The sequence below is a fragment of the Sebastes umbrosus genome, chromosome 17, assembly GCF_015220745.1.
Source record: "Sebastes umbrosus isolate fSebUmb1 chromosome 17, fSebUmb1.pri, whole genome shotgun sequence".
NCBI classification, from domain to species: domain Eukaryota; kingdom Metazoa; phylum Chordata; class Actinopteri; order Perciformes; family Sebastidae; genus Sebastes; species Sebastes umbrosus.
The window spans coordinates 26,750,729-26,772,193 of NC_051285.1; the positions used below are offsets into that span (position 1 = coordinate 26,750,729).

General features: G+C 40.3%; 1 protein-coding gene across 1 annotated transcript; it reads right to left on the reverse strand.

Moving 5' to 3' along the window:
- Positions 1 to 2,072: 2,072 nt before the first annotated feature.
- On the reverse strand, positions 2,073 to 20,524 carry abcg4a (ATP-binding cassette, sub-family G (WHITE), member 4a). Its single transcript, XM_037748180.1, has 15 exons — positions 18,830 to 20,524; positions 17,033 to 17,273; positions 10,761 to 10,878; positions 10,540 to 10,672; positions 10,401 to 10,451; positions 9,471 to 9,616; positions 9,261 to 9,384; positions 8,925 to 9,039; positions 8,707 to 8,846; positions 7,404 to 7,502; positions 7,152 to 7,320; positions 6,947 to 7,047; positions 6,701 to 6,859; positions 5,784 to 5,902; positions 2,073 to 5,661 (listed from the first exon to the last, which is right to left on the reverse strand). The coding sequence occupies exons 2-15, from the start codon at positions 17,262 to 17,264 to the stop codon at positions 5,436 to 5,438; spliced, it is 1,932 nt and encodes a 643-aa protein (XP_037604108.1). The 5' UTR covers positions 17,265 to 17,273; positions 18,830 to 20,524; the 3' UTR covers positions 2,073 to 5,435.
- Positions 20,525 to 21,465: the final 941 nt, after the last annotated feature.

Sequence of the window (21,465 nt, forward strand, 5' to 3'; positions counted from 1 at the left end):
GGTACTCCATTGTTCAAAACACTTACAAAACATCAATTTAATCTTAAATTCCAATGGCTTGATGATCCCATCCTATGAGCAAAAATACAAAATTCTAAATACAAAATACAAAATACAAAATACAAAATAAAACCGAAACAAAAGAAAAAAAACAAGAGGCAGATGCACTATCTGAACTTTACTGAATATGTATTTTTTTAATCAGTCCATGTTCCAGCAGGTTTACTTTGTGGTTCTCTTAATACATCCATGAGTTACCTCGGTACTCCATTGTTCAAAACACTTACAAAATTAAATTTACTCTTAAATTCCAATGGCTTGATGATCCAATCCTTTGAGCAAAAAATGGGCTAAATCTGGTTAAAAGGTAAAATTTTAGATATAGGTTACGGTTCATTTCAATGATAGTTATTCAATAACTATATGCTGTCAACGCTCTTTAGAAGTTGTTCCAAAAGGCTGGTTGTGCTCCCTCGGAGGAGCTCAGAGCATACAGGGGCATTGCAACATCAGCACTTGCAAAGCAGTAGCTACTGAAATAACTTCAGAATTATGATGCATCAACTTCTAACTGCATGCCCAACTACCCTCTTGTTCTCAGTTTGCTGAATTTAAGGGGAGCCAAGCGGCACAGGCGTGCAACACCTTTATTAGGATTACTACCACCTGATTGGACAGTGAGTGCATCGATCTGTCTCGGGGATGCTGAGGCCTTATTAGGGTTTAAGCCCATTTGATGACTATGCAGTACTCATAAAAAACAACCAGGAGATTGAGTACACACATCCAAAAAAACTGAAATCAAACCAGGTACATTATGTCGAGATGAAACGACATTTCACATATTCATTCTCACACATAATACTGCAAAGAGACTACATGACATGTAATGACATAGAACATGCAGAAAACACTGATGTATTCCTGTATGTTTTCAAGAAGAGATGGTATGGTACATTTCTTGCCAGCAGGGGTCCCTCTTGTCTACAACCTCATCACATCTAGAGGAAAACAACTAAACAAACTTTGAACAGACTGTGACCTCCTACATGACTTTCAGTGACAACATTAATTAGGGCGTAATACACAGCTGAATGGTGATTTAGATTAGTTAGACCGTACGGGATCTGAATAACAACCATGGGACCTGTTATAAGTTCAGCACATAAATACACAATGATTTAATATTTATTTGATTTTTTTCATTATTGCTCATTTATTTTACCTTTTTTTTCTCACCTCTATATGCAACGATGAGGGCGTCTCAAGGTCAAAGTCTGGAATCTAGTTTCCTAACCTGACACAAGCTAAGCTACCCGTCTTTTTACATGTTGCTCTCCAGTGATGGAGAAAAATGAATTCAAATCTTTATTAAAGTCTCAGTGCCTTCTCTTTTGTCACCTGCTCTCAGCTTTCTCATGTTATGATGAATATAGGTTATGACTAAACTGCTTCACCACATTGAATGGAGCCATTATGCTCGTTTTGCGGAAGCACTTAAATCCCTCTCATCGTGCTGCATTGTGTTTACAGCTCTCGAATCACCAGGACAATGGCGTCTTTGGGCTGTAAAATGTGTAAAGAAAAATTGCTGATCTTTGTGGTTCTGGGTGATATTTACACCTAGCTATCCATTTTAAAAGAACACTTTCTCCTCTGTCCACAATAATACAGCTTACATTACAAAAAGGCTTCGCTTTCTTATGTGTTTTCACATTAATACATGACATGAAACACCAACCAAGCTAATATTGAGTATTTCAGCAACCAGTGGTGGTTATTGACATGCCTCTAATGTGACTTTAAAGCTAAAACCATTGTCTCATGGCACATTTATATGAAGAGTGAACAACAAGTTTAAAAAAAATGTAACTCCACAAGACCACATCAGTGCTCTCAAAACCCTTGTGTATGGACAAACTGTCATAAAGTGCTCTTGCTGAAATATCTGATTGAGCAAACAACCAATAACCAGATATATATATATTAACTTAGTTAACTTTGTGACGATGTATAGGCCTCATAAATACATGTGAACTAACATTGAGTGAATCATCTCAGTGAGCGAGGGCAAAGGTTATAAATGATCTTTATTATAATCCTTGGAACAGCGTTCAGTATACAGAACTTGCATTTTTTTGAGTTGGGAAACCATAAATTAAACTGTAAATGAAAACAAAGTCATATCAAACAAAAATGAAATAAAAAAAACAATTGAACAGCCTTCCATTCTATATGACTAATTATCAATCAGACAATCGTAGCTTTCTGTAGGGATAGCCTGCATATTATTATTATTATTATTTACCATGCATGATAGAGTGCACTAACGTCTGGTGGCTTATTATGACAAACAGGTGAAACAGTGACATGAGAAATAAAAGTGTAATAAAAGAGAGTGAAGCATTTTGATTTGAACATACGCTCATATGCTGTATCCTGCACAGTCACTTCCAGAATACTGCTTACACGTGATTTTAGCATCTCGACTGTGAGTGATGATCACTCTTCTGACCTAGAAGGGACGCTGCGAAACAAATCCGAAGAAACATGACAATTTTAGGAGGATTTGAAAATCCAGTTGGATCTGAATCACTAGAAACATCGTGGGCGACTTTTCAGAGCTCTTTCTTTGGTCAGAAGATTAATGAGGACATTTGACAACATAATCTCACTGAGAGGTACACCCCTCTACATTTCACATTTCGCAGCAGAAGAAGGATGATTTGTTTTCTTCTTTGGTACAACAGCCCTCAAGACCTCAGGCCGAGACGTTCACAGACTGGTTAATGACTTCAGCACTGCTAATTATCCCTGCTTTGTTCCGGGGTTTCTTTTCTTTTTTTACATCATACCTGCAGGTCTTCTACCAACTCATGATTTTTCATATAATTTGGGGAAAACACAGATCTGCTGTGTTGGCAGTAAAACTGACTTTATGCAATACTTCTTCCATGCTACACATTTTCCTGCGCTAAGATCCAATTACCTTGACGGGGTCTGACATTAAAATGGCCGGTGGCTTTCTTCCATGGCTTATCCAGCACCGTCCATACAGTACATTTATTAATTCTGTTTGTGCCCCTCTAATTAAATCCTTAAGAGGGTCATCCAGTAAACACGTCCACCACATTAGTTACCGAACAGAAGCAACAAAAACATAATGAAAAGATGAAACAAAAATACAGATTGCAGCACATTTTCCCTTCATGAAATTGGTCTCAAACACCTTTGGGTGGTTATTGCACATAATAAAACTGTTAGGAACAAAAACGACTAAAATTAAGCTCTTAATAGAAAACATATGATGCCACAGCAGTGGGAGGTATAACAGTTAAACATCACAATGTCGACTATTGCTATTAATGACAGCATCCCAACCTCCACCTCCACCTGTCTGTGCAGGACTCCACCTGCTGAACACACTGATCTGCTCTCTGATCCAGTTTGTTCCTAAAGAGACCACCAGTCTCTTCAGCTACATAATGACACATGTGGTTGACTGTCTTTTATCCTTCCTCATATTTCACACATTTCTACGCTACCATCTCTCTCCTGTTTCTTTCTTCTTTTTTAATCCACAGCAGTGACGCACTCGACTCCAGATATTCTAAAAATGTCCAGCAGAAAGCGGAGGATACGCATCTCCTCAAACACGGCAGGATAAACACATTTGGATGAGGAAATAAAACCGATTTACTCTGAAATTTAATATTTCGTAAATTTCATTCCTAATGTGAACATGCAACATTCGGTTGCTGTTTTTTCCCATTATACTTTCAAGCATCACATAGATATATAAAAATAAAATAAAATTCAAATAAATAAAAAAAGAATAAACATTGAAAAGTGCAAATGTACATTTGTTTACAGCATGACATATTCACTGTACAATCGTTGATTATATACTCACGTTATTTTATGCATTATAATAAGGATTACTAAGTAGCATAGTTTAAGTAAGAAATATTTCATAGCAAGTCTATTGGAAAATATTTGCATTGCCCTGCAACAAGGAGAGGCTCTTCTAAACATTGCCATGGGTGAATGTGTGTGTTTGCTTGTGTGTGTGTGTGTGTGTGTACATATGTACCTGTGTGTGTGTATGTGTGTTTGTGTGTGTGTGAGAGTGAACCAGCATGTTTGGTTGACATAAGGTGTATGTGCAAACAATGAAGCAGAGGAAACTCAAATCATTCTAGTTCAGAGGCACAAAAACTGTCCAGCCAGCGTTTCAAGTATCTAGCATCGTTTTGGACAACACACATCTGTCAGACATTAGCAAAGCAGAAGAGAGAAGAAGAGAAAAAAAGGATATTTCCTTTTGTAGCTCGGTAGGGAGGCAGCTAAAGAGTCATACAACGAGTAGAAACGAGCAGTTCGAAGGATTGTGTCAAAAGAGCGACACTTTTTTTAAGCACAGAATAGGCTGTTGCACTTCACCTGAAACACCGTTGTCTCTGTGCATCAGGCTGGAAACAGCAGTCATGCTTGCGTTCACATTCTGCGCCCAGCTCACAGAGTGTTTCCCCCGGTTATGGCAGAAACAAACGTGTTATATTAAGGAGCAGGTAAGGAATCCTATGCCTGGTCGCAGGGTGAATCCACATCAGTCTTTGTATAAGACATTTTTACAAACATTTCATCCTTGTCGAAACGTTCTACCACCTTTCAACGTTAGGGCAGAAGGTCCTGTAATAATGATCCAGACTGCAGGTGGGAAGCGAGGAAAGTCATCCACTGGCAGTCGTTTTGTTAATATTCCGTAAAGAAAAGCCACCGTGTTCAGCGTCTTGGTAAGGATACCCTATGAGATGATCCTACAGGAGATGTAGAAGCCGCACAGAAGTTTTCTGGCACTGAAAGTTTCCACTTTTCCTGACGGCAATCAGACGATATCCATCCTGAAATCATGCTCCTTTGAACGGAATTCTGATGTGGACCTCGGATTATCTTTTTACGCACTGGATTGAGAAGCTACAAGTTATTGGACACTCCTGCACCAGGATGGTTACTATGGCTCCCCATAAACCCGGAGGCTGTGGCACTTTCTTGGAGTTACCAAAATTTCTCAGTTTAGAGACACATGCTTTCTGTTACTTTGTTGGGTATTCTGTTTATGTATAGTGCAGATACATAATATTTTTGGAAGGTAACGGTGATCTGAAAAATACTATTACCTGAAGGACAACTAATAACAGAGTAGAACAACACTTTTTCCTTCTTCTTGAATAACAAACCGTTTAAAAGATAATATTATACTGTACAGTTTGGTGGAGCAGCACAGCTTTCTGATGATTTGATGTGCTGGACTTGTTTATGTCTTTGTACATGTATGTAAAAAGTGGAGAGAGAGAGAGGGACTATATGTTTGCTTACTATCTCACACTGCCGGGATATGCGTGAGCGTCCACATCCATCCGCCTCTGTACGTCTTAACGCTCCGACTTGACTTTGTAGCGCAGGACCAGGTAAGTGGCCAGTCTGAGGACCAGGAAGAAAACCCCCAGCACCATGAAGTCCACGTAGAGCTTTGCGTCCTCCACGTCCAGCAGCTGCAGGACCTCCTCTGGCTTCTGGAACTTACACACCACGCCCGGACACTCCAGCTCCGACCGGTTCATCCCGTAGATAGAGAGTATCACCCCCTCAAAGCCGTACCTGAAAGGACATTTTTTTAAACTGGTGAACCTGGGCTCATTTAAAGAAAATCATTACTGATCACAGAAAGACTGACCACAAAGACAGATAAAATACATTTAGCATAAAGTAGCTGACAATACCTGACATAGGAAACATAAGAGCTCCACTGTAGGTATTTGGGAATGGTGTCAAAATTGACGAAGAAGCCGGAGAAGAGGAGCACAGGTATGGCTGTGACTGGACCCACGAAGGTTGCCACCTGTGAGACAATGAGTAGAATTCAATTAAAAAACTGCCTCAATGAAATATCCTGTCAGCAGATACTTAAAAGAATACTTGGCATTACACTTCTATAACATTTCTGGACTTATTCCAAGCAATCTTCTTTGTGGTGCCTACATTACCCACAATGCAACACGACCACTGACAATTCAGCCAGCGATTCAGGTGATTTATAACCTGACCCGTCAGAAGGTTTGTTACACAGAAATTGGAAACTGTTTGGAAAAGGGCAAGCACAAAAAAATACGTGGCATGTGATTGGAGGAACCATCTGTCAATCAAACTCTTACCGAAGCCAGTCGGGAGAAGAGCGAAAACGTCTTTTCCATCGAGAAAAGCCTTCAGTGCCGTTCTTTGCTCTTCTTTAATGAAGAAATACTCTTGAATTCTGATATAACTGATGCTATTGCAGCATCTACGCTAACATCAGCCTATTGTTGTTTAGAACCAATAATACAATAGTAATCATAAGTTTAACAACTGGACACAAGATGTCTCCTACTTCAGTGAAAAGCCCATTCTCAGTGTATGTGCACTGGAGTTTCTTCATCACACTTGTATAAATTGCACATTGGACCATGATTGGCTCGGATGTCACAAGATCGCGTTCGTACGAACATGTCTTGACACTCAGATTTAAGGTGAATACAAAGAAGCCTTCAACTTTCTAGTGTCAAATTCTGCACATATATTATTCTGTTCAGTGAAGAACAAACTTCCATCTAACAAAAACCAAAGGGAAGAGGGGGACTTTAAGGTGTGCAGGTTTGCCTACCTGCACAGACGTGGATGCAGCCCCTATAAGCAGACCTAGGGATTGGGCCACCAGGGCCGTGGACGTAGACAAGGCCATAAAGAGCAGGTAGCGACTCGCCTCTGGAGGCTGGTCAGTCATCCAATACACTATACTACAGTATAAGATTGGACAGAGTACCTGTAAAAGAGATTTTGTAGTGTTACTAACTTGAAACATACTGCATTCATGTCCAAACTGTTGCATGCTCAATCATTCGAACATTACCTGGAAGGGTATATCAGCCATGGTTTTGGCCAAGTAATAGGCCTTCAGACTGTACCAGTAGTTGAGATGTTCCCTCATAAACACGGACATCTCCAGAGGAACTGTGGGAACAACAGCAGCAGCGTTAAAAGACTTTCCACTTCAACCAGAAAAACAACACGGCAAATCAATGTTTCCACATCTCTCGCGAGAGTTAGCATCTTACAGGTTAGGACGGTGGGCATCAGGGCGGCAAACATGAGGAATAACATGGAGAAAAAGAGGAAGCCAGTGTTGTTGAAGACCTTGCTGGCGTCATTTCCAATATTGAGATAAAGCAGGCCGATTAGGATTCCAATACAAATGTGGGACATCACCCTGAGGTGGGTCAGCACCTTGAAAACACACAAAACAAACATCAACACAACTCAAAAGCCCTTAATTTGAGCAGGAATAGTTCATACAGTAATGATTTTACCAAGTCCCTGCATATTGTGATGAAGGTTCTTTTGAAAAGGATGCAGAACTGTGTGAATGTACTGGTGGCAAAGCTACGTTTCTCAAGGGTTCCTGTGTCCTGTGGAGAAAAACAGAGAGAACAAGGAGTAATATACACAGATACAAGACAACCATTGAAAGATAAATCACAGCCTTTTCTATATTTTCTATGTCACGTTATGTCACATGCGAACAGTAGAAGAATACATATAGTCTTTAATTAGAAACGTTTTTTGTATGTAACTTGCGAGTGTATTTTATATCATGTAAAAAAAATAGTGACTTCATTCTCTGCTCAGGTAGACATTACTCCTCTATATCTTTAGATAACAAGTAGTTGTTTGCTGCTATATTAATGTTCTGGATATCGTATAGAGCACCTTTAACAATGTTATAACGTCTGTATAGACATACATTTTGTCCTTAAAGGAATTAAAACCTCTACTCCAATGCACACTGTGTCTGCGCCACACCAGAGCTGATGAATGACGGCATTGAGTGGAAGTGGAAGGTCACTAGAAGATGAAAGTTTGGAGGCTTTAGCCACAAAATTAAGATATGGACATCATAATCTCTGGTTACAGTTACTGACTGATGCCTACACAGATAAACTTAGATAGAAAGGGCAACAGAGAAAATCAATAAACTGATAAAATGTTTAAAGGAGTAGGAGGGCAAAACTGCACCATACAGGAGTAATGGTATATCAGAGAGCTCTCGGTGGTTTACATTTACAGTTTTAGCATTTAGCTGATGCTCTTATCAAAAGCGACTCATGAGGCCGAGAAAGAGATAGAGAGAGAGAGAGGAAGCTGAGAGAGGAGACAGATCGATGGAGTGGAGGAGAGGACGAACAGTTTGGATGGTGTGGTCAGGAAAGAGTTACGGGGTGTTTGAATGTAACACAAATCCCTGTGTATTGAATTTTGGGGTTCTTGTCCTGGCAGCGATCACTTATTTGAAACTAAAAAATTAAGTACTTTTGGTCAAAATGGACACAATCAACGCTACTTTATTTTAATTTGTATAATAAGGACAATATTTAGCATTTTTATCACATTGTGGCTTTGCAGACTTGAAATATACAATTTTTATGTTAATGAGTAGATCCCTTATTGTTTTAATGAATGCAGATAACCCATCACTGTCATCGAACAATTCTTAGAGATTAGTACACTGACATTTTCAGTGTACTGTGGTTGCAGGGCTTGTGTTTTTCATTCCTATATGATGTGAGGCTGTGACGCCTGTAATATTAAACATATACTGTAGGTGACACTCACGCTGTGACATTGAGAGGGACAGGACGAGTCATTTTTGTCTCTGGAGTTCTTCTTGCCCTCCTCGGAGCACAGTCCACCCTGGACCGCCTCAAACAGCACTGGATTCCGATCCCCGTACTCCCCTGACGCCACCTCAATGACTGGGAACAGAGAGGACAAGCTGGTAAGAACAAAAACACTGACACACAGACACACACTCGTACTAACGCTTGACTTACTGAAGTCAGCTGGGTTGTGGTACGTCGGGCAGTGGAGGCCCAGGTTCTTCAGATAGGGGATGAGGTAAGGGACTGTGCCCTTGTATATGCACTGACCCTGACTGAGGATGTAGAGCTGGTGGGGGGAACACAGGTACAGAGTAATCAACATTGTTTCCATCACACTGACAGTCTGAATAATATATGAACAACTGACAAAACAACAGGCCCGGGTATCGACTGCTGCGCTGCCTGTCAGCTGGATAAAATGAATCACGCTAACCGGTGGTGCTCTGGTCTGAGCTGCAGCTAATGGAGCGCTAGACGTGTCCAGCACTATCAGAGCACTCAAGTTACCTTATCAAACATCTCAAAGAGCTTGGCACTGGGCTGGTGAATGGTGCAGATGATTGTCCGTCCTCCCAGAGCCAGAGATTTCATGAGGGAGACCACCTGGAAGCAGGACGCGCTGTCCAAACCACTGAGATAGGGGACACAAGACGAGATTGGATTTGGATTTATGTCGACATTACGCACATTTAAAGCGTCTCAGTGATATGTATCTACCTGGTGGGCTCGTCAAAGAACATGACAGGAGGGTTGTTAACCAGCTCGAGAGCGATAGCCAGTCTTTTACACTGGCCTCCAGAGAGAGCATTGGTGCGTGTCTGAGAACACTCATTGAGACCCAGAGCAGTCAGGATCTCATCCACCTTAGACACAGACAGACACAGATGTGGGTACACAATGATGCACATCGGTGCGGATACATCTACTACCATGGTACATGCGATCTCATATCATAATATTGATAAATGTTGTGATGTGGAACACTTTGTGGAAATCCAAGAGGGCTGCAGACAAGATAGTGGACATTGATAGCTATCAGAAGTCACGTTACATTATTGACCAAAGTGATATTTTATCTATAAATAACCAGATGAAGCCTGCATTTGGCTGCTAATCCAGTGAATTTGATTCTTTAAAAGCAGGGTACATCATTATGTTGATGCACAAATCCTGTTAATTCAATATTACCATAAACCAAGCTGGCCCACCATGTGAGACCCACAGGATCGCTGACTTTACCGTCTTTCAGAGGCTGTAGCGGGCTCAGCTTTAGAGCTAGACTGAAGGTACTGATATGATATGTATCTCCAACCTTGCGGAAAAACTGACATGGCCATTTTCACAGGGGTCCCCTTGACCTCTGACCTCCAGATATGTTAATGAAAATGGGTTCTATGGGTACCCACGAGTCTCCCCTTTACAGACATGCCCACTGTGGATTCAATGAGTCTAACTGTGTTCATGTGACATATACGGCTGACTTGCTAAAGACCCTCTGTCCCCCCCCCCCTAAAAAAGACAAAAAACGGGTCTAAGTGGGTCTCTTAGGGTTGATATGCAATATCACCCATAATGACCTAATACAAGATAATAAAAGGATAAGTACTTTGGTATAAATAGTATAGAAATCTCTGAAGTGAGACTTACAAGTTCCTTTTTGACCTGCATGCTCTCATTCAGTTTCAGATTTGCAGAAACCTGAAAGACAGACAGAAGTCGGCACATTATTATCATTATGAACATTAGGATTTAATGAGGTGTTTTATATTTTTTTGGATGACCTCACCATCATGGCCTCCCTCGTAGTGAGGTGTGGCAGCAGCATGTCGTCCTGCATGATGTAGCAGGACATCTTCCTGAAGGTCCTCAGGTCCCTCGGTCGACCGTTCACCAGGATCTGGCCCTTCATGCCCGTCTCCCTGTTTTCCCAGCACAAAACAAAATGACATTACGGACATTTTCTAAAGCACTGAATCAAATCAAAAGAAGAGATCTTCCACATCTCACCTGTACCCCGCCAGTATATTCATCAGAGTGGATTTCCCGGCTCCAGAAGGCCCCATGATGCCGATCAGCTCTTTGCTGCTGAATCTTCCCGACAGACACTTAAGGAGGGCTTTGTAACCTGACAAAGAGGGGAACACAAAAAGCTGTTATTTATAGTGCTGTAAATGTTCTTATTAATCATTCTCAGACATTTGAGTCCAAAGTTTACATGTTATATTATATATATTATATGTTATATTATTATAGCCCATTTACCAGACTCACATTACATTGTCTACAAGATAGATAGATAGATAGATAGATAGATACTTTTATGATCCCGAAGGAAATTTAGGCATCCAGTAGCTTAAACAACACACATCCCAACACCAATACACCTTAAAAAGAGATAAATCGAATAGAATAAAGTATAATAAAATAAAAAATAAGATAACATAAGTACAGCAGTGAAGTGTGCCAACGGTAGTGCAAATAGTGCAAGAGTACTGAATATAGTAGTGTGTATCATAGTGTATGATACAGTAGTGTAATGTAATAGTATAATAGTAGTATAGCTACTATAGAAATGCTATGAGAAGATATAATAAGAAGATATATAATAATGATAATAATAATTATATATAGGTGTAGTATAGGTTAATACAACAATAATAATATAGTAATAGTAATATTAATGATGGTACTATACATATATAATATGAATGAAAGATACAATTTCCAGCAGTCAAGTATGTAAACAATGTAAACTACACAAACAATGACAAATATGAATACAAATAGCATCAGTTTATCATATTTAGGAAGTGTATTTTGAACATCCACCAGTAATCACTGACAAAGAGGAGAAATAACTGGTAAAAGAATAGTAAAAAAGCAAGTTTGAATGGAAAAGTAGAAGCACAAAAACAAAATTGTACAAAAAGTGAGGTTTTTTAAAGCAAATTCTCAAAATCCAGCACGAGTCAAGAGTCGTGGATCATTTTAATCTAACTAAATGTATGCTGTACCACCCTCACACAGTACAGGATCAGTTACTGAGGAATGAAAGTATAATTTTAGTTTATTTATATTCTATATTCTTCCGTCGGTTTTCAGTGTACTCGTGGGAAATTAATTGTAGAGAAGGGAAGATAGAGACGTTTGCTCGAGAATAACAACTGCTGACACAAACTTATTTTACATTCTGTATTCAGTTAGCCTTTATACCCAGTAGTTATTTTAGTCTTGGTCCATCCGCTTGGTCATTTATCAGTCTGCTCACTTTTACACTCCTGACTAAGAGAAAGTGAACCAGGTGGTTCAGCGTAATGGTCTGTTTCTACCATTGGAACCTACTGAGTCGTGTTGCACCGTGACGCTCACTTCTTAAGTGTTTCTACAGATAATTACGCAGACAGCGAGCCTAATTTCACTCCAGCATGAGGAAGTCACAGGCTACTAAATGTGAATACCAGGAACCACCAATGAGGTCGTCTGTCTAAACATTTTCCTGATTAGCAGGCTACTGACAACAGTTTAAAAAATACTAATAATGCTGGAAATGGAAAGATAGACAGATAAAGATGTGCAAGAGATTATGAGTGTCTGGGGAACAGAAAAGACTTCAAGGTGAAGTATTGGCTGTGAGGAATAAAAAAAAGTAAAGACTTCACAGCATTAGGAGAGCTGGGCATCAGGTGTGCAGCAAAACGTTACTGTGAAAAAAAGTAAAGAAAAGAAAGGTAGAGAAAGATTTAAGATCATGGCTCTCTCAGTGGCGCCAACAGAAAGACCACAGGCTTTACTTCCCTGCAGCGGTTTAAAAGGTTGAGGTGGTGTGGCTTTTTAATGAAGATGGCTCAGGTTTTTTTTCATGACGCAGACCAGTTTTAGAGTTGACAGATTCTGAAAGCTTCCAGATATGGAGAGTTGTAAGTATCCTGCCTTGTTGTCACCCCTGTGTCTCCCTCGTCTCACCAATACATTCCTCCGCTGTCTGCAGGGATGCTTCTCCTTCCTGTCTCAGCCGAGTAATTATGGTCTCAGGCTGCAGAACTGCCAGCCCCCTTAAACCTTCACTCTATGAGTAAAGTAGCCTAATGGCAGTGCCCCCTCCTCCCACGCAGTGTTATTACATCAGACAGCCTCCACTCAGACAGCAGAGCAGCCTGCTGTCAGTGAAGCAGCCCTGCTCTGGCATGTGGTGCATACTGATGATCTAACCCAGTTCTGTAGGTCGCGCATAATAATGGTCTTATCTGTGCGAGGCTGCGGGCTCATCCTGATCACCCAGCCTCATGAGAGCCACGGAGTATAGCTGACCTCACTGTCAAAAACGCACCGATTTAACCGCATGTGACAGTCTGATCTCATAGGATATCTCAAAGTAATTGTTACGCAAATTATTATGAGTCACGGTTGAGGCGAGGTCATCACATTCCTCAAATTGGAACTCAATTCTCGCAGCAGGAATATGTTTTCATATGATCCAGCTGATTAGACTGTTGTCAGGCTATTAAATAGGTGGTTATCAGTCGCTATAAGCCCCATAGATGTGGGTCAATAGGGGCCTACTACACCCACTGGTAGGTTGTATCATCTATTCACATGGTAGATCACCAAAAGAAGGTATAAAAGAAGAGGACAGCGACCTCTAGCGACCGTAATAATTATGACAGGAGCAGAAGCAGATGTCAAAACACAGTTTTCACCCAGGAGACCGGAGTTTGCCTCCTGTGTGAAATCAACAATGTGTAGGTGTCTTTATGTTCCTAATTATTTTAACCCAAAACTCTATGTTTTTCCCTAAACCTAAATAAGTGTTTTATTTTGCCTATTGCCTAAACCTAACTGTTTTTTTGCCTAAACCTAAAGAAGTTGTAGTTTTATTTAAAGCTGAACCTAAAGAAGTTGTAGTCTTATTGCCTAAATCTAACTGTTTTTTGCCTAAACCTAAAGAAATTGTAGTCTTATTGCCTAAACCTAACTGTTTTTTTTGCCTAAACCTAAAGAAGTTATAGTTTTATTGCCTGAACCTAAAGAAGTTGTAGTCTTATTGCCTAAACCTAACAGTTTTTTTTTCCCTAAACCTAAAGAAATTGTAGTTTTGTTGCCTAAACCTAAAGAAGTTGTAGTTAGAATGAGTTGCGCTTAAGTGTCACTTTCACTTTTACAACATAGTAGGAGTAGTATGCCCCTACTGACCAACATCTATGGTGCTTATAGCGACTGATAACGCCTATTTAATGAACTGATAACAGTCGAATCGGGGTGCACGACCTGAAGAAAATTAACACTTAATCAATGTTTGTTTCTTTACTGCAATCATTGTAATCTTAAAGGACTCTGGTAAATAGGCTCTTTGATCAAATTGGCTGTGATGTAATTAGAAGATGAGTTCCAGTTTAACATTTGCATATTCTATATTAACCTTGTTTAATTAACTATATGCAAACATAAACGGCACTGCCAGACAGTGGATGCACCATGAGAAAAGGCATATCATCACAACAGAATAATAACCTGCTCATATAAAATGCTGTCATGTGCACATGATAGATTAGAATATGTTCAAAAGAGTACTCCATCGAGTTTCACTCCTATATATTGGTGGCGGTTATAGCAGGCAATGAGATAGCGTCTTTTCTATGCATTTTTTTTTCTTGTCAAAACCCTGGTGCCTACATAACCCACAAAGCAACTCAACCACGACAGCCAAAATGCTGAACTTAAGACTTCAAAACGGCAGCCCACAAACCAATGGGTGACATCACGGTGACTATGTCCACTTCTCAGATACACTCTATGTTATGAATGTAAACAAAGAACATGTCTATATAGTACTCACCGCTGTGGGTAGCCCAAATTAAATGATTGGACGGGTTTATTACAGTCCTGCGCCTACGGAGTATTTGATTTATTGATTGCTGTCGGGATGTAATGAGAATTTCAACTAATATAACAAAATTATATACTATTTATAAATATCTATTAATTTAATATAATGTATTTAAACTGCACATAACTGCATTAAAATCAACTCAGTTCAAGCTAATATGACTAATTATGGCAAATTGAAAGCAACTGTAAAGAAAGAAACAAGTCTTTCAAATTAAATTAATTTGTCCAAGCTGTGAAATTGCACACACAGAAAAATGAAAATGAAGGGATGAAAGAACCGAGATGAAGTGATAAGATCTGTCTGATGTTCTTGATCATTTTCTAATTGGTCCACCCCCTCACATCAGGACATTTAGTAGATAACACACTCAGGCTCTTCACATGACAAATACAGAGAGCTTCTGTTGGAGGCTATATTGTCTGACCACACGGTCTACAACACAACAAGCTTTCTTTTGAAATCTAATCAGACCTAATCATTCATTTTCATAACAATTCTGTAAGAAAATGACACAAAGTTAGTGGTGAAGCAGCAAGGTCTGCATCACAGTCGTAAATTTGAGTTATGGTGTGCATGGTGATGCATTTTAAAAGGAGCAGGGTCTAAAGCAGCACAGAGCAGGTTAAGTAAAAGATGTGGATTTTATCTGTAAGATGACCACACTCCTCTTCCTCCTAACAAATCAGCAATGCAGGTGCACAGACGCAATTGCAGTAAATAACAAAATGCAGAACTGAAATCACCCAGAGGCATGTAAACATTTTCCTGCTCTCTCTCCTCCCCTTCCTCTTGTTCGTGGCTGGTAGTGTTTCACCAGGTAGGAGAATATCTCAACAGGAGGAGAACACCCTCAACATGAAAGCAGGTCACAGCAGCTTCATCCTAACAGGGATAAATGGCCGCCCTTGCCAAGAAGAACCTCTAACAAATGCAGACGGCGGGCAGCTCATACATCACCTAACCTTCCTGAGCCCTTTAACAATAAAATAAACAATTCTGCATTTACGATATCTTCCTCTTGCTAATCTCTTCCTGTTCACCGCAGACATTATGACTCATACGTAGTGTGTCAAGAGACAAAATTACAAATGACATCACGGGTTCAAAGCTCATTGTTGACATCATCCTTTATCCTCTACCAGCTGTATAACTGCACATAATTCAGCAGAAATTACCTAAAATGATGTTCTTTTTCCAAGGAGAAATATTCACTGACTACTAAAGCACACAACAGTCTTTAAACTCTGTGTGATTACACCTTTTTCACAGCTTTGATCAGGCAGACAGAAACCGCAGAGAATGAGCTTAGCCCGTCAAATGAGACACAAACACCGACAATGAACTACAGTAAATGTCAAATATAAGCAACACACTGGTTGTATTATTGTATGAGTGGCAGAGGTAATTGGAGAGGCAGAAAGCCAAGGTTTTAAGGAGCCGGGTGTATATGACGGCAGTCAGATTGGAAAGAGAGTAGAAAATGGCAGCGCGAGCCTCTCCATGAAAGGCACCGCTTAATTAGTAAAAGCTGAGACACTTCCTGCTCACACATCATCAGCCTGATGAGCTGAAGCCGGCACCCCCGAAGAGACAACACTAAACAAAAAGCAGAGAAACCACAGGTTGATTTTGACGAGAAAGGAAAAACATGGGCGTCAAAAAGCTTTCTGATCCTCCTCTATTAATACTCTGCATACGTCCAGGGTTCACGGACGGCGGAACAACAAACACTCCTCTGCCAGGCTTTCATAATGCACATTAATATTACACAAGACTGAAAATAACGCAAGACAACCTGCAATGCATAATGTAAGGGCCTCTCCTAAACGTTGAGTGTGAATAAAGGATTCCTCTGAAGTCCCCCATCATCCCCACCCTGCTGAGTATACAGAAGAGCAGCTAATAGTTTACAGAGGGTGGTTTAGTTGACAAGCAAGAGATGACCAAAGGTTGGAGGCTCTTGGTTAATAAAGGTGGAGAGCTGCAAATGTAATATAGTTCATGAGCAGATCAATCGAGGGTCTGACTCACTGCCACCGCCTATCGTCAGACAACGCAGGGGGAAAGAGAGGCAAGCAGTGTGCCAACCTGCGAGTGTAAATTATTTACTATGTCTAAACTCTGCTGAGCGCAGCAAAGCTCACTGCCTGCTACAACATAGACGTCTGCAAGTGTGTGTGTGTGTGTGTGTGTGTGTGTGTGTGTGTGTGGACAGGGCTGGGCTTCATGTGTCAGAACAACAGAGCAGAAATATTTGTCCTAAATGTCACAAAGGCTTTTTAAATGCCTCCCTTTGAAAATTCTGCACCCCAGATATTGATCGTCATGGGTGGCTCTTGCTTGCTCATCCATCATGGTTACTGTGTGTGTGAGGAGTGAGTTTTTGCAGTACCTCTCCTCCTCCACCAGTGACCCTCGCGGATGGTGTACGATAGCTCATTGAACTCCAGGTCCACAGCAGAGCGGCGTGGGAGGTGGGAGAAGCGCTGGGCCTCGGTGATGTGGTTCTCCACTTTCTTCAAGTGGATGAGCAGTGGCGCCTCGGGGGGAGCTCCGGTGTGGAGCTTGGTCTCCTCCATGGGGATGCTCACCGAGCCCTGCTGCTCCAGCGTCCTCTCGGCCATGCTGAAAGGCTGCAAGAGGAGGACAGACATGTCAGTCTTTACAACTGTTTCAAACTCCTTCTTCAACAACAAAAAGAAGCATCACTACCCTTACATTTTCAATAAACAAACACTTCATTGATTTTGACTGATCCATAGAAAACTGGTGCCTCAGCAGATGTGTGGACACAAAGGTGTGTTGTAGGAATGATTTTAGGATGACTGCAGACACCATCTTAAAGCTAGGTGATGGATATGATCTGATTACAGTTTATTTTATGGACCGGCTGGTTGAGGGGAATGAGATTGAGAGTGTGAGGAGTCGGGGTCTGGTTTCAGTCCGGCTGCAGCACGCTTATACTGCTGATTCACATAAATTTCCTTCTAGGCAAGGCGGCCTGTCTGAAGTGTTCTTTTAAACTATGGAGGCCTATAGTGGCTGCAGATCCATTAGCTTTCCACTAATCTGAAACATGTTGTTTCCCCTGATATCAGCATATACTGAAGATGTCAGGGCATGTAACAGCAAATGAAGGAGGATTAAGTGCATGACTCTAATGAGGTTCTCAAAAGTTAATCAAGTGGCCTACTTTAGATTAGCACCTGTAAGTAAAGAGCTGTGTAATTATCAGTTGAAAGTTTATGGGTGATCATGTTTATCAGGAAAACTAATGGGATGTACTGTAAATGAATTGTGTGTAATAGGAATGGGAATAGTAAAAGAACACGGTTAATATACAAAACCACCTGATTCTGTCTAAATAGTTAGAAAACAGTAGTTTTGTGTACCTGCAGGCCTGAAATTGGCATATAAGAACACCTTTAGGACTGTTTTGAGCAAATAAAAGAAGTCATGATGACACACAGATGTCTGTTTGGGTCAGAAATGGTTAGTTCAGGCACATTAAGCCTCATGGAAATATCATTTTGTGGCACCATTCATGTCAGAAACAAGATTCCTGTAATAAATACTGACAAATATGACATCAGAGAGTTATGGAGCAAAGCAAACCTAAAATAGAGACTAAAACTTATACAGTAATCGTATGCAAACATCCACTGTTGCCATGCATAGTGTTGTAGTAATACTGTCTACTGTCATGACCTATTCTGTGTTTGCAGTGAAAAATCTTCCCATGTGAAGAAGGCCGGTGAAGGAAACTGACCATGGCGTCTATTGATCAGCCCTGCCATTAGCGAATTTCCATTACAAGTCTGCATATACAGTAAAACTCTGACAGGCTTTAATGGCCTCTTAGTCAGATTGAAGGCCTGCGTGTGTGTGCATGTATGTATGTAAGAACGCACATTAAAAGTCTCCTATAAGGGGATGAAAAATGGTTATTGAATGCATCTGTAGAGCTTTGCAGTGGTGACTCTCTGCAGTGACTGGTCAGTGATGAGGGATGCTGCCAGCTTCTTCTGAAAGCACCTGTTAACAACAAACTGATGAGGATGAAAACATGAAAATGACAGAGCAGTGGGGACTTTTCTTTAAAAGGAAGATGATAAGGAAGATGACACATATATGAGGCTCCCTACAGTGTGTTGCATTGCACATACTCACACACACACATTGCACATACTTATTATTATTATAGGGTGTTGAAACGACCACCAGCTCAGCCCTGGTTCTCCTCTCTGGGTGAGAGCAACAGTGCTCAGTTGATCCCTTCAGACAAAACAGCACAATCCCTCCACATCAGAAGCTCCTCCAAGACAGTCCCAGCCAGTTTAAAAAAAAAAAAAAAAAAAAAAGATGCTCACTGTGCGTCCAGGAAAAATCAGATGAGATGCATTGAAAGACAGATCTGCTGTGTTCTCCTTATCGATATATGTCTCTGGGTGCGGCGCACAACATCCCGCATCCACTAGACAGCAACTCCTGAGATTAAAATCATGTCCGGCCTCAAACTATGACTGCATCCAAGAGAGAATCGTCAGGGGAACAGGATGCATGTCATGGCTTTCTTCTTTTGCTCTCCCCTCTGCAGGATTATTCCTTTCATTGAATCCATCCGATGGAGATGGCGATGGCGATGGAAATACTCACACACATCCTCAGCAGTGATGACAATCTTCAGGCTGTGACATCTGGAATGAAGGAGGAAAAAAACATGCAAGCAGCTCTGCAGATGCTTCAACAGCAGCAGCAGCAGCAGCAGCAGCTCGGTGATGTAGCAGCAGCTCCGGTTATCCTCTCACCGGTTAGTGCGTCTGTGCACGCTGGTCTGGGAGATACAGGGCGTTGCTGCATGGCAGGATGCTACTGGAGAGGAAAAAAATATATAGTTTTTATTGTTTCATCCTCTAATCCTCATCCTGACCTCGAGTTTTAGGGTGAATTAAATGTCACAAAAAGAGAACATTTTGTATTTTGGCACATTTGGAGTCCCCATATAAAGACATATTTAAGGATGATGATTTAAAGGCAAAGACCTTAAATGTTGGAATTAATTCACAGCTATTTAAATGTATTCAGATCAGATTGACAGCTCTGTTTCATTAAATCAGACCAATTTAAATCTATTCTGGGGCTACTTGGGGCTCTTTGGTGGAATGAGAGGATTGGGAATAACTGCATGGAGGAAAAAAAAATATTGTTTTTATTGTTTCCTCCTCTAATCCTCATCCTGACCTCGTGTTTAAGGGTGAATTAAATGTCACAAAAATAGAACATTTTGTATTATGCACAGTTGGCACATTTGGAGTCCCCATAAAGACATTTTTTTTTATTATTATTTTTATTTAGTGTTAAAGGAATACATACACATACTTGTAAAGGGACATACAGACAGCAACAACAACATGAATAAAACAAACAAAAAAGAAACATAAAGACATTTTTAAGGATGATTTAAAGGCAAAGACCTAAAATGTTGGAATTAATTCACAGTTAATTGAATGTATTCAGATCAGATTGACCGCCTGTTTCATTTAATCAGACCAATTTAAATCTATTCTGGGGCTACTTGGGGCTCTCTGGGGAAATGAGAGGATTTTGGAATAACTCGGTGAAATTAGGATAAAGCTCTGCAGGAGACTTTTCTTATTTCTCATCTGCCACATACTGATCCAGATGATCAATTGGGCTCCATCATGTCAATGCACTGCTGTTGTCAGACTGAGTAAACATGAGGGAGGATTGGGAATAACTCAGTGAAATTAGGATAAAACTCCACTGTGAATAAGAATATATTTTTTTATTTCTTCATAATACTGATCCAGATGATCAATCAATGCACTGCTGTTGACAGACTGAGTAAACATGAGGGAGGTCTGAGAGAGAGATGTTTTCTTTAGGGCCTCTGTCTCTTTAAAGGCTGCACCTGCGCAGCTGCCTGGTGCTGATGCTGCAGTGCCCGGGTTATTTTCGGTAAAACCAGCCGGGGTTACTCGCGTTCAAGCCGGCCCTACATGCCTTACATCACCCAGGAGAGGAAATCAAAACCATTTTTAGCCAATTGCACCTGCACTTCTTAATCAGAGCAATTTAAAACAGAGCTCTCCAGTCGCCACGTGAGCAATTTCAGCACAGCATCTCCATCTCTCATTTATGCCTCTTTTATCTCTGCATTAGACAGAGAAACACATGTAAATCTGAATCCATCACACTGATTGCAAAGATGCTAAGGCCTGTAAATCACCACAGGTTGCAATATATTTTGTTCTTATTTCTCCTATAACTCAGCCTCAGTGTGATGGAGCCCAAAATAAAGATGGATGCTTTGTTTTTACCTGACTTATTGATAAGACTGCTAAAGAGACACGTGAGCAATTTCAGCATCTCCATCTCCATCTTTCCATTTATGCCTCCTTTATCACTTATTTATCAACCAGGACCATGTTGTTAGACAGAGAAACACACATGTAAATATGAATCCATAACATACTGTTAAGAATTTCCCAGTAAAATAACAGTAAAGAACTGGCAGCAGGGTTGCCTTTATGTTACTGTAAAATTAACATTATTATACTGTCGCTGAAATTTACAGCTTTGTACTGTTAATGAAAAACACTGTTTTTTAAAAAAAAATAATTTCACAGTATTTTACAGTTAATTAACTGTTTAAAGATACATTATATAGCTGTTTTTCCACCTTTCTTTTACATTATCTTACTGATTTGTTTAAATGCACTATTTATTTTTTAAAATACATTTTAATAAACATTATTTTTTGCCTATATGAATATACTTAGCAGGTTACATACATAGGAATAG